Consider the following 15098-nt stretch of genomic DNA (forward strand, 5'->3'; position numbering starts at 1 on the left):
CTGACAGCCACAGAGCCTTATCTAGCTGCCGGATAGTGGGAGCCGCTCACTTCCAAATCCTGTTGCCGACTGATCGCATCCTTGCTTTCAGCATCATTCAGGGGCTGCCTGCCACGCTCTGTCTTTCCCTCTTCTCCACCTTCACTCCATCTAACTTTGTCTGGGTTATAGATAGCTCTGTTCCTTGCGCTCTTGCCTTTTGGCTCTGTTTTGTAACACCCCATCTGTATCAGCTGGCTTAGCTCCAAGCAGGGGGGCTAGGCTTTGGGAAAAAAAAACAACAAACCCAGCTTGCTTGGGTGCTTCATGACACCGTGATCCCCCTCAGCCCAGGCCCCCTTTCCATCCCAGGGCCAGGGTTTCCCCCTGCCTGCTGCTCCATTCCACCACGCCAACCCCAGGCAATGCCGAGGTACTGATAGCAGCACTGCATACCCAAGATTGGTGACAGGGTCGGGGTTTGTACCCCTGGTCCGTTCTGCTCTGAATGGCAATGTCCAGCTCCCACATCCATCCCTGGTACCTCACAGGCGTCTCTTCCTATGAGACAGTGCCAGGGCTCGAGCACCGAGTGCAAGGTGGGAGGAGCAGCAGTGTATAAATAAGCCCTCTCCCTATGTTTAGAATTTATTGCAGTGCATAGTGATTAACACCTGTTCAGGCTTTAATGCTGTCTCCTGTGCTGCAACATGCACAAAGATGGAGGTACTTCAATAAACCCATGACTATTTTCAAAGCATGTCACACAAACACAGTACTCTCTGCCCTACAGATTTACATCCACACCTTTGCGCATTCATATGTTTCTAAGATTTAAAAGCAAATACCATCATATGCTTACGCAGACATAGTTGCTAATCTAGCTTGCATTTACAAACATGTCTGTAGAGTTGGGCTTGCATGTGTACTTGGGACTCTTCTGTGACCCATATTCATGTCATCCGTGTCTTGCATGAAACTGCCTACTTCTCCCAGCATAGCATCTGTTCAGGGGGCAGAGCATGAGATTTGGAATAGGTAGGGGTTCCTGAATGCCTAACTGAAAGGGCCAATGAGCTTCTGCATTTCTCCTCTGAAGTCACATGTCTATGGTAAATGCAGCACTGGGAACTTCATGGTCCTGGAACGACCTGGGACCTGCCCGCACTTCTGGGTTCCCCAGAGCTTCACCAGAGCTGTCTGGCTGCTCTCAGCCTTACAGCCAGGGGCTTACCCAGCAGTGAGGACTATGCCAGACCCAGGAGTGCCCCAGCCCGTGAGGAGAGGCACAGTGCCATCCATTCTGAACTGACGCGGGACTGACTGGAGCCTAGCGATGGTATACGCAGCTGCAGCTCTGAACACTCTGAAGATACCCAAAGGCTCTACAAACCCAGTGTTAATCTTTCAGGATTATTGGATGAGTTCTTCACCCTGGAAAAACCTGTCAGCCAGTTCCCCTCTGCTCCATGGGACACTGTCCAGAGCTTCCTTCCATGTGCTTAGAGCTGAATCTCTTCTTCAGATTCTGGAGGAATGAACAGCAGAGCCTGCAGGGCTGATGACCTTTGATTCTTGCCATTTGGTATAGGACAGTAAAGCGCAACTTTTTTTAGTTTCAGCTCAAAGCAGCAGAACGGAATCATCCATTTCTTGCCGTGGGCTCCAGAGGCCAAAAATACACTGAGCTGAAGTGCCACTTGGACATTTGGCCTGCTGTCAGACTTCCCAGAGGACTCTAATGAGGATTCCCCTAATTAGCTTAACCAGGGAACTTTACTGCTGGGGGGGTGCTGGGGACATTTGTAATGACTCTCCAGTGCTTGCCAGGGCATAAAAGGTACAGCAGAAAGTGTCACTGTCTGGTGCTTCCTGCTCCCTGCCCAGATACCAGTCATGTTTGCAGTATCACTTCAAAGCCTTGGCTTTGCTAAGCAGGATCCTAAGGAGCACACTGTGATGGTGAGGGGGGCTTCTGTTGACTGCATCCAAATACTGCTTTAGTATCTTCCCAATTCAGCTTCACGAATGACTTTTAGCATAACAGTAAGTATTGCTGCTGTTATTTTGTACTTAATGAACCCCAGAAACAAAGTTGTGGTCAGAGCCAGTAGGTAGATGGACAAAATTATCCCATCTTCCAGCAGGTACATGAAGGCTATAGAGACAAGTAATTGTCCCAGCATGTCACTGGGATGAGCTAGGGTCACAAGCAAGGCCCACAGCCTCTGTCTCAGATTCTACCTCCCTGTCCTTTGTACTAACCCGAGCTTGGACCATGGCTTGGGGATCAGACTCCTCTAACAGACTGGCTTACTGGCACTGGCAGGGCATATGGGTGACCTATATTAAAAAAGGGTAGGTTACAGAGGCTATGACAGATGCCAGTGATAAATTACCAGAATGCAAGCAGACGTTCATCCCTCCCCCACGCTCTCCCTGATGAATGATGGCAAAGTCCCCTCCCAGTGCTGAATTGCTTTAGGCTTTATCAGAAAAGCACCAAGGCAAGGGAGGGCATGGGGTACACTTAAAGAAGATTATCTCCCCCCCTCCCCCTTTCTTGTTGCTTTTAGGTTTTGTGTTTTATTACTGTTGCCCATAATGAAGGGGAACAGTGGTACCCTAGAGCCCAGTGATTAAAGCATGCTGTCCTGCGTCTCTTCCTCCATCAGTACTTGGAGGATGAGAGTCTGTACAGAAGGAAGGGAGACACATCAGCCATGTCATTTGACTGCAGCAACTGCAAGTTCATTAAGCAACCTGGTTGATGAGTCCTAGTGGGAAGCTGCACTCTTCTGTAGTACCACAAGTGAGTTTAGGATGGACTGTATATGATACCCATTCTTTATCCCTCCACTGACCTGGGTCAGTTCAGCAGTGAGTTCACACTGAAGCCCATTGTCTCAGCAGCTCCTCGTTTATTGTTTATTTGGATTGCAAAAACACCCAGACTTGGCAGCCAAGCTCAGCACCACTATAGAAACATACAGTGTGTCACTGCCCCAGTGTGCTTACAAGCTAAATAGCTGGGGGCTTCATTTCCAACACTTGCTGATTTATTAACACAAGTGTTCAGGATTCATTAGTGTTGTGCTGTCACACTCAATGGAAAGCACATTTTAAATTCACACTAGAAACCCAGCTGCACAAGAAACGGTGCCATCTGACTTGCAGCAGTTGATCACAGCAAAGCAAAACACCTCATACAGAAAGCTATAAAGTAAGTAGAAAGCATGCAAAACCCACTCTGTTGTAAGGGAATCTGTCACATTCCTGACTTAGTGTGAATAAACCTCACCCTATTCACTGGGATGTGATGAGGTCAGAGATCTTCTGATCTTTGAGATGACAGTGTGTAGGCACTTCTGAAATGCAAATGTGATTGTTGTAAAACAAACATTTCCTCCCCAAGGCTACCAAGGAAGGTCAGTTTTATTCTCATTTTATGGAGGGGAAGGCCATCTTAGAGGTTACAATGGCTGCTGAGTTTAGCTGTTGGAGTTTCAGCTGCCCAGCTCTTGGTACTTTGTCATGGCCCTACATCAATTCCCAGCTTAGGATTTTCAAAGCTGCCAAGTGCAGTGATTGCTCAGAATTGTGTGGACTTGTGAATGCTCTTCTGCACTGCAGAAATGTGTGGGTCTTATCAAAGTTACACAGAGTAAAGGAGTTTTGATGGGGCTTTCCCACAGTTATCCAACAGACCTGTGCCAGAATCAGGAAGGGAGCCAAGTGTCTTGATTCCTCATCCTGTACCTTAAACAGGAGACATTATTTGCATCCAAAGTCTTCCTGATCAATGCACAACAAGGAGACTGAGGAGGGTCAGAGGGGCTGAACCCAGGGCACCGAGCCTCATTGAACCATCTGAGAAAGCACAGAGCATCCTGAGGGGAGCCAGGGGGCAGCATCATTGGGGAAGACCCAGATTGCAGTGAAGAAGTGAAATTCCTTGGGAGTCTGTGGAAGCAGGTGGGGAGACCGGGATATCCAACACAAGAGTGACAGGAAAGTCCCAGCAAAGCAAGAGTGTGGCATATGGAGGAGGCCCGGAGCAGCAGCAGGAGGAGAGCTGAGGGGGCAGCTGGCAGGAAGAAATCCAGCCATGTGTGTGCCAGCGTCTTCTCTGAGCGCGACAGACCACGTGCGTGCTTCCTTCAGCAGAGCGCGGGCGATGTGCAGGGAAGCGGGTGAGGAGTGGGAGAGGGGCTCAGCAGAGAGACACGTGAGCTGGCCTCCCAGTTTTCCTCTTTTTTTTTTTTTTTTTTTTTAAATTTAAAATGTGTATTTTGTTCTTCTCTCACTGTTGGCAAAAATTGATAACCAAGTGAGATGTGGAGGGGGGTTCTGCCTGAAGACTGAGATAACATTTTCTGATCCAGCTGGGAACAGTTGGCTGTGGGTGGTGGCTTGTCACCAGCTCTGCCAGTTCTAATCCAGATCCCAGTTTTTCTCTCAGCTGTGAAGAGCGTTCTCTACAACTTTAATTTCCTGCAGGGGTTAATCCCATGGTCAGTAATAGCTCAGACCCCTAATCCTCCCACTCAGCCCTTGGCAGAAGGACTGCAGCCTCTCCCAGCTCAGCAGATCGGAAAGAGGCCCAGTTTGGCTCCTGGTTCCATTTCTGTACCTCGCAGGTGTCCTTCAGCTTGCTGGCATTTCGAGCACTGCACTCCCTTCCTGCCAAGCCTGATGGGTGGTGGGTGGGCGGCTTACCCCACAGAGAGCCTCCAGGAGAGAAGGCGATTCAGTGGGAGAATCCCAGTGCTGTGCTGCTCATCTCCCTCCCCACCCCACACATAGATACCTTCCACGTTTCTCACTTGGATGGTACTCTGAAATTGAAATTAATCCTTTGTTGGTTTTATTCCACTTGTGTTCCAAAAAAAGAGTTTGGGCCCATGTTTGAGAAGGATTGTCGGGGCTCAGAAATCTCAATATGACCCAGTCCTTTCCTTAGGTCTCTCATTAGGGGCAAAGGATGCAGTGAGTCTGTACCAGGGAAGTTGCCAGCCTGTCTGAAATGAAAGATGTATTTACATGCTCAAGAGTATGAAATGGAGGTACATCAATTTAGCAGCCAGATAGGAAAATGCAAGTTTCATTATCAACCCTTCACAGTTCTGTCTCTGGGCAGATGGACATCTGTCAAATAGTACAGCCGGACAGCCAAGTCAGTGGGCCTCCAGATCAGTTCCAAGAAACCTGTTACATCTTATCTGGACCAAGGTACTTCAGTCATAAGCCTTTCTACCTATGCTTCCCAGTCAGTACAGTCAGATGAGGTTCAGCAAGCCTGGGTGATGCCATACATACTGAACGTCCCACACCTCCTTATCTGCAACTGCTCTTATCTGCAGTAGCCCAGGAGCTGCTTTTGCCTTTTTTCATAGTCTGCATTCTGAAATTGGTCAGACCCCAAGCTCACTAACCTTCCTAGTGCTTGCTTCACTACTTTTACTTCTGGGAGCTGAGATACCGCAAAGTGAAGAAGCCAGAGTGATGGAAGATCGCTGCCACCCAAGCTGCTGAGTGTCACTCCCACTTTTCCTCCCACTGCACCCTGTCTGCAGGTCCATGGCCGCAGTCCTTTAGAGTCAGTCCATCAGCTGCAAGGACAGTAGCTTCCTGCTCGGTGTTTGGAGCAGGAGGAGAGAGAGGGGGCAGCAAACACAGTGGGGAGAGGGAAGGAGTTCACTGGTGTCTCACTTCACAAGCTCGTGCCCCTGGCGTATTCCTAGGGGTAGGGATCAACCAGGCATGATGATTCGTGGTGGGGCAGAGCATGAGATGCCAGCAGTAAAAATCCTCTCTGCTCTTACCGTAAGGGAATCGGCGACCCAGCACATACACAGCTCCTGGCAAACCTCCCAAGGAGTGGCTGGCTCTCATTGTTCACACATGATGCATTTATACTGAACTATGAAGGAGACCTTTTGCTGATTTCTTTTTCTGCCTTAGTGAATTGCATGGATCTGTTTCACTTGGTTGCCACTGTGGTCCCAGTACTGCAGTGTTGCCTGTTAGACTGGCCTGGAAATCTTCTTAACCATCATCCCCCATCATCCTCCCAGAGCATCCAGGAGGGATGTCCCTGCAAAGTCATCACAAACTACACAGGGTCTGAGGATACTTGAGGATCACTGGGACACACACTCTTTACAAGGTGGGAACATTGCCCACAGCTCAGGACATGGTGACAGCTATCAGAACCCAGAGCTTCACCTCCTCGTATGCATGTGGGCCTGCAGAGCGCGGCCCCATGCTGCAGGGTCTTCAGGGGCTGGAGGATGTCTTAGGTCTGAGGTGAATTTAGTTTTCTGCAGCTATAGAACAGATAAGGGCATGGCAACATTCACATCCCATCCATATTATTGGATGCAGGGCAGGGCCCACTTCAGACCCTCTGTCCTCACATGGGCATCTCACAGCAAAACCTCAGCTTTGCAGAGTGGCCAAAGGGAGCTTCCCAACTTCCTCACAGCAAGGAGGGGCACAGCTGCGGGGCCTGATTTCAGGCTGCAGCCTTTGCTTGGAGTTCAGGCATGGATGACCCCAGTGTGAATTTGGGTCTCAAATTGTCCTGTGATGGCTGTGAGGCACTGCTCTCTACAGATCCCTAAAAGAAGGTTATGCTGAGGTGGGGTCAGCATCTTCTCCCAGGTAACAGCGATAGGACGAGAGGGAATGGCCTGAAGTTATGCCAGGGGAAGTTCAGGCTGCATATTAGGAAACATTTCTTCTCTGAAAGAGTGATAATGCATCGTCACAGGCTGTCCAGGAAGGTGGTGGAGTCACTATCCCTGGAGGTGTTCAAGAACCATGTGGATGTGGCACTGGGGGACGTGGTCAGTGGGCTGGCGGTTAGACTAGATGAGATTAGAGGTCTTTTGTAACCTGAATGATTCCATCATTCTATGATTCAGTGCATAAATATACATTATATATGTCTTGTTTTCCTATTCATAAAAAAAGTCAAGAAACTTATTTTCATTTTTTAAAAAAGGCTGTATGAAAAAATATGCCACATGGTTTGCAAAGCCAGTACCTAAATGAGTTAATTATCTGCACAGACTTTATTCAGCCATTCATACAAATATGCATGACAACATAGCCTTTGCCCACCCCAGCAGGTACTCCTGCTTTTCTTTCACAGGGCTCCGTGCCAAACTCTGTACAAACAACACATGGTACTCAGGCTAACAATGAAGATGTTGTAATAAATAAGGCTATTTTTATATGGACAGCTCAAGATATTAAACTGCAGTTTTGGCAACTGGCCACAGTCTGTACATTCCTAATTTTGTGGGTACCCCACACAAGACCCTAGGGGCCATTTTGCAGAACTGCTGAGTACTCACAGCTGTTTTCCAAAATGCTGGCAGCGTAGCCAGCAAACTGGTACAGTCTGAAGGAATTAGTGGCACTGGGAGCCAAGACGCCCCAGGATGCAGTCCTGCACCTGCTGCTCCTTCCCTGCCTAGCTAAGGGGAAATCTTCGTCTCCCTTTTGACAGCAAGCAAATAACCATCCTCATGCGTCATCAACAACTTAAATTCTCTATTGTCAGTGAGGCAGCTACAGCAGAGAAAGTCTTCAGAACACCACATGACAATGCATGATGATGTATTGCCTGAAAGGCTGGGATGTCAGGCAGTAAACAAACAAAAGAGGCACATGCTTAGCTGTTCCAAAAAAAATAACAGTTTCCTGCTTCCCTCCTCCAGCACCATCAGTGCAGCTCTTGAGCGAGGCAGCCTTGTGAGCATGCAGGGAGATGGTACCAGGGGCTGCAGTCCAGCAAAGACAACAATCTGCTCTGAATGCTGACACCTCCTAGCTTTCAAGTGCTTGTTTTAGCAATATGAATAAAACTGTATTTCATGTAATCCACAGCTCGCAGGTGAAGTAACCTTCCCTTTGGTCTATCCAAAATGCATTTGAACTGCTATTTAGACATGCAACTCAGTTTTAGCATCCCCCAAGACACACAGAGCATTCTTGCTAGCCAGCACTTCAGTACAGCCACTGCAGGAATCAGGTGTGTGTTGGGAGGTGTTTCTTGCAGCAAGGACAGGAACAGCCTGGGACACTAGCCCCAGTTTCTTCCCACTGACAGCCAGAACACATGTGGTGGTGTGGCACTTTGGAGCACTACCCAGCTGCCAGGAGCATCCCAGTATGGTCATCTGAATTACTGCTTGAGCCACCCAGGGCTGGGACAGATGTCAAGCACTGTGAGCAGCTGCTTGTAACCAAACATGGCAAGTGAGGGAAACTCGATCAGCAACAGGCGGGTGCAGATCAGTCACTGCAGACCTGCCCAGACTCTCAGCTCCAGGTCTCCTCGTGGCCCACTGCTGCTGCTGCCCTCCCTGCTGTGCTGGAATCATGCTTCTGCTTTCCAGAGAGCACGGCAAATCCTTTGCATTGGGGCTGGAAGAGCCAGAAGAGGGGCAGGGAGCTGGAGATACCCGGGATGAGTGCACCTTGCTAGCATGTGCCATTCACTTTGCTGGAGGCAAGGGTAAAGCCATAATCCAGCATAAAAATTATGTAAGAGGACTTCCCCCCTTCTCCTTGCAAACTGCCCCTCTGCTGAGGATTTACCATAATTCCTCCGAGTGGACAAGATACGCCACAGAGCCTGTGCTGATGTCTGATGGGGAGACAACTCCCTCAAGCCTTTTGCTCATGTGGAATAATTCCCTCGCAAATGTTGTTTGCCCACAGCGGTTAGAGAGAGATCCTCCCCCCGAAATGGGCCCAAGTGACAAAGCTCAGAAAAAAAATGCCCTGTGATCCCAGAACGGCAGCCCGCCTCCTCCCTGCCAGCCCGTCCCCTGCTCTGTGACAGGTCCCTCTGAGCCTCCCAGGGCTATCTTCCAGGGTTCGTTTCCCTGTGTGGTGCCCCACTTCTGCCACAACAGCTCTTCCTTCCTCCTGCCATCCTCTGACAGATCTGCACCTTAAATCCTACTTGCCCGCAACTGGGATGTGCTGGGGCCAGCACATTTGGTTTCCCCCCGATGATACAAATGGTGGTCCTGAGGCATAGTTCTTTGGCCGTAGCCTCTGTTAAGCACAGCAGAGACCTGAGCTCACACGTCTCTCTTGCTTAGGGTGAGAGGTGGTGGCAGCAATGTGCTGGGCAGGCAGTGAGAGGAGGGGGCAGGATGCCCTGTGCACCATGTGTGTGTGCACGTGTCGGTTCACGCATCCATATGCACACATACGTGCATGCTACCACTCACACATAGTCTTCCCACCACAAGCAAAATCTGTTGGAGGCTTCTGCTCGTTTTAGACTCAATTCTCTCCCCCTTTTCTGCAGAGCTGCTCTCAGAGGCAACACTAGGAAAGGTGTAAAGTTCCCCCATGCTGTATTTTTTGCCCTTTTCTCTTTAAAGTTCAGAATCCCAGGCTCAGCCTGCTCGATACAGCTTGGCACTTATTTTTGGGTACGCTGATGGTAGGGCAGCCTCCGCCTCATGTCAGCAGATATGTCCCTGAGCTCTGCCTGTGGAGTTGTACACGCACACACACATGCACCCACATGTATGCACAGTACCCCAAAACACGTTTGCTGAATGCTGGATCTGTCACCTACCCAGTGCTGGTCTGAGAGAAGGTACATTCAGCTGCCCACACTGAACTGGGCTAAAATCAACACAGTTGCCCTTCAGCTTCACGTTAACGACTCTGTGGCCCTCCCCAGGGAGGTTGGTTCCGAGAGGCAGCCCCACCGATCTCAGGTAGGCTGGGGAGGACCGCGCGGCGGGGAGACGGCTCTACTTACAGGGACAGACGCTCCTCTGAGACACGGGGCTTTTCCAGCGCACCCTGGGCAATCCCAAAGCAAATCCAGCAGAACGTGCCTTTTCGCCCAGCAATCTCAGGGAGGGCTCTAGTTGGCACGGACTCGGTGGCCAGAAGGCCAGCTGGCCGCACCACACGGGGGGCTGAGGAGCAGCGCACTCAGAGGGCAGCCTGGGGAGCGAGCTGTAATCCCCTGCGAGCAATAAATAGAGGGAGAAAGAGCGAGCGGGAGGCGAGAGAGGCTGAGCGCAGGGCTGAGGGTACATCGGCAGCGGCAGCACGGGGACGCGCACCCGTGGTGCCGAGGCATCACTCAGCCGGTGGGCAGGGTCCGATGCGGATCAGTTGGAGGAAGGGACACGGGGGTTTTCCATCTCTCTCAGCCTATCCTGGGGGAAGAACCGTCGCTCGCCTTCAGCCTCACCATCTTCCTCCTGCCCCCTCGCTCCTTTCCCTCCCCCAGTGCAAGGGGCCGAGGGGGGCAAGGAGGTGCCAGCTTGGGGGTGAGGCAGATTGATGCGAGTCGAGAGGCTGCAAGAGGAGCTCTGAGTCGGGCTGCCTCTTCCCCGCCTCCTCTCGATGTGATGGCTGATCACAATGAGCCGGGGAGAAAGGCAGGCGAAGGGAAACCTGCTGTGTTGGCTGTGCATACAGTGGGGATGAGACACCCAGTGGGGGGGACACCAAGGGGCTTGGAGCGAGACCCCCTTCCATCAGTGCTGCAGAATGCAGGGTGTGTGGCTCAGGGACTTCACCAGGCATGGCTGGGTACATCCCAGCCACTGTCACCCCTCTGTGCTGGGATGGAGCATGTCCTGGCCTCTGCTCCCAAGGGGGGCTTAGGGAAAACTTGACAGGGGGACAGAAAATGGTTGTAGTGAGGGGAATGGTGAAAGAGGGGAGCACTGACACCCACAGTGTGCTCCCCTGGATTGGGGGCGTGGTGGGGAGCAGGTCAGACAGGATGGCACTTCGATTCTAGTGGGTGGCAGCTCTGCCCATGGCAGGGAGCTGGGACTGGATGGGCTCAAGGTCCCTTCCAATCCAAGCTGTTCTATGGTTCGTTCTGTGATTCTAAGTTGTGCTTTCCCCTGCCCACCAGCCTGCTGGTGAAGGGGCACAGGAGGGACCCAAACCCAAGCCCCTGCTTTGAGGGATGTTCCGGGCATCCCACTGCACTCCCACACCCATCCTGCCAAAGCCAACCCCTTCTTGCTGGGAGCTCCAGTGGCTAATGTTTGCCAGGCTTTGCTGATCCACTTCTGTGTGATTTTGGCTTTTTGCTATTTTCAATGTGTCTTGAAGTTATTTTTTAAATAAATTTTTTAGCTGATTTTCTCAGACCTAATGGGGCAGCTCCTCTTCTGGCTTGGAGGTGGAGAATGGGAATATTTCAGAGATAGGGAGCGGGGAATACAGTGGGAAATAAAGGCTGCCCAGGCGTGTCCTTTCATTGGAAGTACAGTTTTTATTTAAGCATCACAGCGGCCACCATGAAAACAGGTTCTGAATGGCAAGGTACATCTTGATAAGCGGTCCTGGGATGTATCTCACAACTCTTTGTGGCGCCTCTTTGTGACGCGGCAGACCAGAGAATTAAACCTTGAGAAAAGCTCCTTATGAGAGCAGCATATGGATGATCAAAGAGACAGGCTGGAGAAGGCAGACAGAACGAGAGACGGCAGAGGATGAGCTAATGAGGCAGACATGCTCGGTGAAGGAAGAAGCAGGTGGAGGGGAGGCTGTTCTCTCCACACTGAACCAAGAAGCTGGTAACAGCGAGTGCTGGCCAGGCCTGCAGGTGGGAAGCTGCCTGCTGCTAGGTAGCTCCTCAGCATGATGTAGCACCAGTTCGATATGCAAGCATGCAGCATGGCTTGTCCCTGGGTTTTATTTCATTGCTGGGAAACTGGAGGCGCCCAGGTTATTTGTAATTGGTTGGAATAAAATGATTTGCCACAGTCCCTCCAAGGACTTCAAGGCTGTTGCTGTGCAGCACACAAGGCCATTCGCAATTTCATGGCCTTGGATCTTTCACTCCTGCAGCACACACTCTGCAACCAGACCAAAAAGGGCCCTTAGCCATGTTTCAGTGGGAGAAGAGGGTCTTGTTCCAGTCCTCTCCCTCTCAGCTGAGCTGTCTATCCACACCGGGGTGATGAGGAGAGGTGGTACCAGGCAGGAGCATGGGGCAGTCCTTCCGCCATGGCTTCCTTTGACGGGTGCTTTGCAGACAGGCAAACCTGACTGCAAATTCAGAAGGGGACAGACCCTGCAGCTCAGGCTCTGGATGTGCTGCTCCTGCCTGCTGGGCAGAGGCAGGGATGGCAACTAGGGGCTAAGGTCCCTCAGAAGAACGCTTTGGGGATAGATGTTCCCACCGGCAAAAACATGAGCTACTCAGTGTGTCTGTGCCATGCAAGGTTAGCTGTGTTGGTGTCAACTCCTCTTTCAGTCTCATAAAACCTATAAGGCCTGGATAATGCTTGGTGGCACTGATGTGATCTGCTGTGATAAGGGGAATAGCTGTTTCCTGAGAAGCTATAAAAGAGAATGAGGAAACTCAAGTGAGAGCTGTGTCTTGTCTAGTTTGTGCAGTGCGGGACTTAGGACTTAGGGCAGCTGTACAAAATCATTCTTTTCCCCCAGTCACTGGCAGTCAGAGCTGTTCTGCAGCAGGGTAAGGGGCATACACATGAATGGGATTCCATAATCTCTGCAAGCAGTGGGACTGTGACAGGAAGGGCTCTGACACTGCTACAGAAGGCAGAGCTGCCACGATATGGCTGTGACCCTGCTGGTGTCAGGCTTTGTGTGTGCTGCATGGAAATTACCACCACGATACTCTGGTTTTAATTCACACCCATCCAAATGAGAGCATCAGATCTCAGCATCAGAACAGCTGTGTTGTTCTGTCAGGGAGACCCTGCCTGGCTTCTTCCAGAGTGGGGCTGTGCCATGCTTCAGGAACATGGTGCTGGGAATAGAAGAGCAATTAAGCTGAGAAATTAGGGTGCACTTCATTAAGGAACACAAACTTCTTGGAGTGTGCACTGGGCTGGGCTGGGGTAACACTGCAGTACTACCCCACATGCTCTCCTCAAGGGGCATTAGTGGTTTTGTGCTTTTGAGGTGGCTTAAAAGCCATTTCAATCACTGTTGTTTCCCCCTGAGAAGGGGGAGGTTCTCATCCCTTCTTCACGCTGCCCTACTTTTTGCTGATTGATACTGGGTTGTAAGGAGATGAGACAGGGAGGATCAGAGCAGTCCATTCCTGCTGGACAAACCCACAAAGGGCAGAGATGAAAGCGCACAGGCTCTCTCTGTGTTGTTTTTTTAGGGGGATGTTGTTTCAGTGGTGGTGTTCTCAGTTTGTAGGTCGGCAGTATTCAGCAGGAGGGAGGTGTCAGTGCCTCAGTGTAGCAGCCAGCGTCCTCCTCAGCCCTACCTTGTTAAAGCCTTGACTCTCAACTGCAGTCTGTTTAGCACTCCTCTCCTAACTTAGTCTTTCTCTTTCTCACACGTTCCTCTTTTCCTCCTCCCCTATTCCCATAGCGGTGGGCGTGCAAATCAAGCTGGAGTTACTCCAACGCAAGTTCTGGATGGCCATGCAGCAGGTAGGAGCATCACTGAGCGTGCAGGCAACACAGTGCTCTTGGTCAGCTGGGCCAGGGCTGCAGTGCATCATGCACAGTGGTGGTATCTTCATAAGGGCTGCAGTGAAATTCATATTAGAAGATTTTGAAAGTAGATTAGTTGGAAGCCACACATTTCCCTAATCCTCTGACAGCACTAATGCTGCCTGAGCCCCAGGTCTGCTCCATAATCACTACGGTGATGGTGTCAGCATCCCAGCCCAGCATGAGCTCTGCTGCATATGACATTTAATTGTAGAAACATGTCTCTGCTCATCCTGCCTTTCAGAAACCTCATGGAAATCTGAAATTTCAGGAACGTGGGGGAAAAAAAATATTCTGTCCTCTTTTATCATCTTGATGATGGTAACAAAATGCTACGAGCTTGCCAAAATACAAATAATTTGCTGCAGGGATGAAGTTTCAGTGTTGTGCTCATTCTGAACCCTTGCTGCGCCATGAGGAAGCTGTCCTCCTCTGAGGGGCAGAAGAGGGGAAACCCCATCCTACTAGCACCAGGGGCTTTCCTCATGGGTTTTGCCTCTGGCGGGGACAACAGACTCTGGGCTGGAGCAGCATGCAGTGGACATGATCTTGGTGGTCAGCAGGGAAGAGTCAGAAGGTGAGGGCTGGGAAAACAGGGGGCTGGGAGGGTACTCAGGAGGCTGGGCAGCAGGAGGCAGAGGCACCCCATCTCTTGCAGACCATACCCATGGTCAAACACAAACATGGGCACAAGCCCATTTCAGCTGTTTGACAATAGGGGTGCTTATGACAGAAGCTGAAAGGAGGCTTGTGTTCCAAGCACCTGTACAACATGGTTGTAGGAAAAATCCTGCCAGGCTTCCTGTGACCATAGACTGACATGGGCAGTACTAACAGTTCTGTTTTCTCTCTCCTGCTGCCCTGGACATGCTGCATCGGCTGCCCCCAGCCCAACGATACCGATGTAAGTAGGCACTGGCTGGCATTGCTGAGTACACTGGGTGCCAGTGCATGAAGGTTATGGTGTGCAGGGGGTCTGAGGGTCATGACTTTCTGGGGCCTGCAGTCGGGGAGACGGCCCCAGTCTGTGTGTCCCATATATGTGACCCCCAGGTGGTCACGCTGGCTCCTTATGGCTGTATTTCTCTGCTGTGCTGCGTAAAGACAGCAGTGAGGCTGTGCTTGCATCTGTGGATGAAGCCACCTTCCCCACAGCCTCCGTGAGCTGCTTGGAGCTGTAGTGCAAACAGTGTGACAATCACTGGCCCTCCCTCGAAACTGAGCAGAGGGATGGAAACCTGGAAATAGAGTTTGTCCTAAACTCAGGATGGGAAACAAATCCTACCTTAGAGTAATGGCTTTGTTGTACTTTGAAATTTGCTTCTTGGTATTGAGAATCATCCAGAAAGAGGCTGGGGCTTCTGCATAATAAGGGCTTTGCAGAGAGAAAGGGCAGTGGGGGAGGGGGGAGCAGGCAGGCTGCAACACGTCAGCATCCTCCCCTGGCCCTGGAAGACCTCTGGCAGGAAGGGGACCCCATGTACAGAAATGGCAATGCCGTGTCAGCTTCCCTTTCTCAGCTGCTAGCACGAATAGCGTGAAAAATAACACAAAGAGACAGACATGGGCAGCCACCACCAACTCCGAACAATTACAGAATCAATAAGCACCTGAAGG

General features: G+C 50.9%; 1 protein-coding gene across 1 annotated transcript in view; it reads left to right on the forward strand.

Moving 5' to 3' along the window:
* CACNA2D4 (calcium voltage-gated channel auxiliary subunit alpha2delta 4) overlaps nucleotides 1–15098 on the forward strand; it is a gene marked incomplete at both ends in the record, with an annotated part of 113856 nt that overhangs the window by 81893 nt on the left and 16865 nt on the right. Inside the window, 2 exons of the mRNA XM_079550891.1 lie at nucleotides 13357–13418; nucleotides 14371–14385. Coding sequence (XP_079407017.1) covers nucleotides 13357–13418; nucleotides 14371–14385 — 77 coding nt within the window. The remainder of the gene's footprint in view (nucleotides 1–13356; nucleotides 13419–14370; nucleotides 14386–15098) is intronic.

Source organism: Tetrao urogallus, assembly GCF_951394365.1.
Source record: "Tetrao urogallus genome assembly, chromosome: 1".
In the NCBI taxonomy this organism is placed as follows: Eukaryota; Metazoa; Chordata; class Aves; order Galliformes; family Phasianidae; genus Tetrao; species Tetrao urogallus.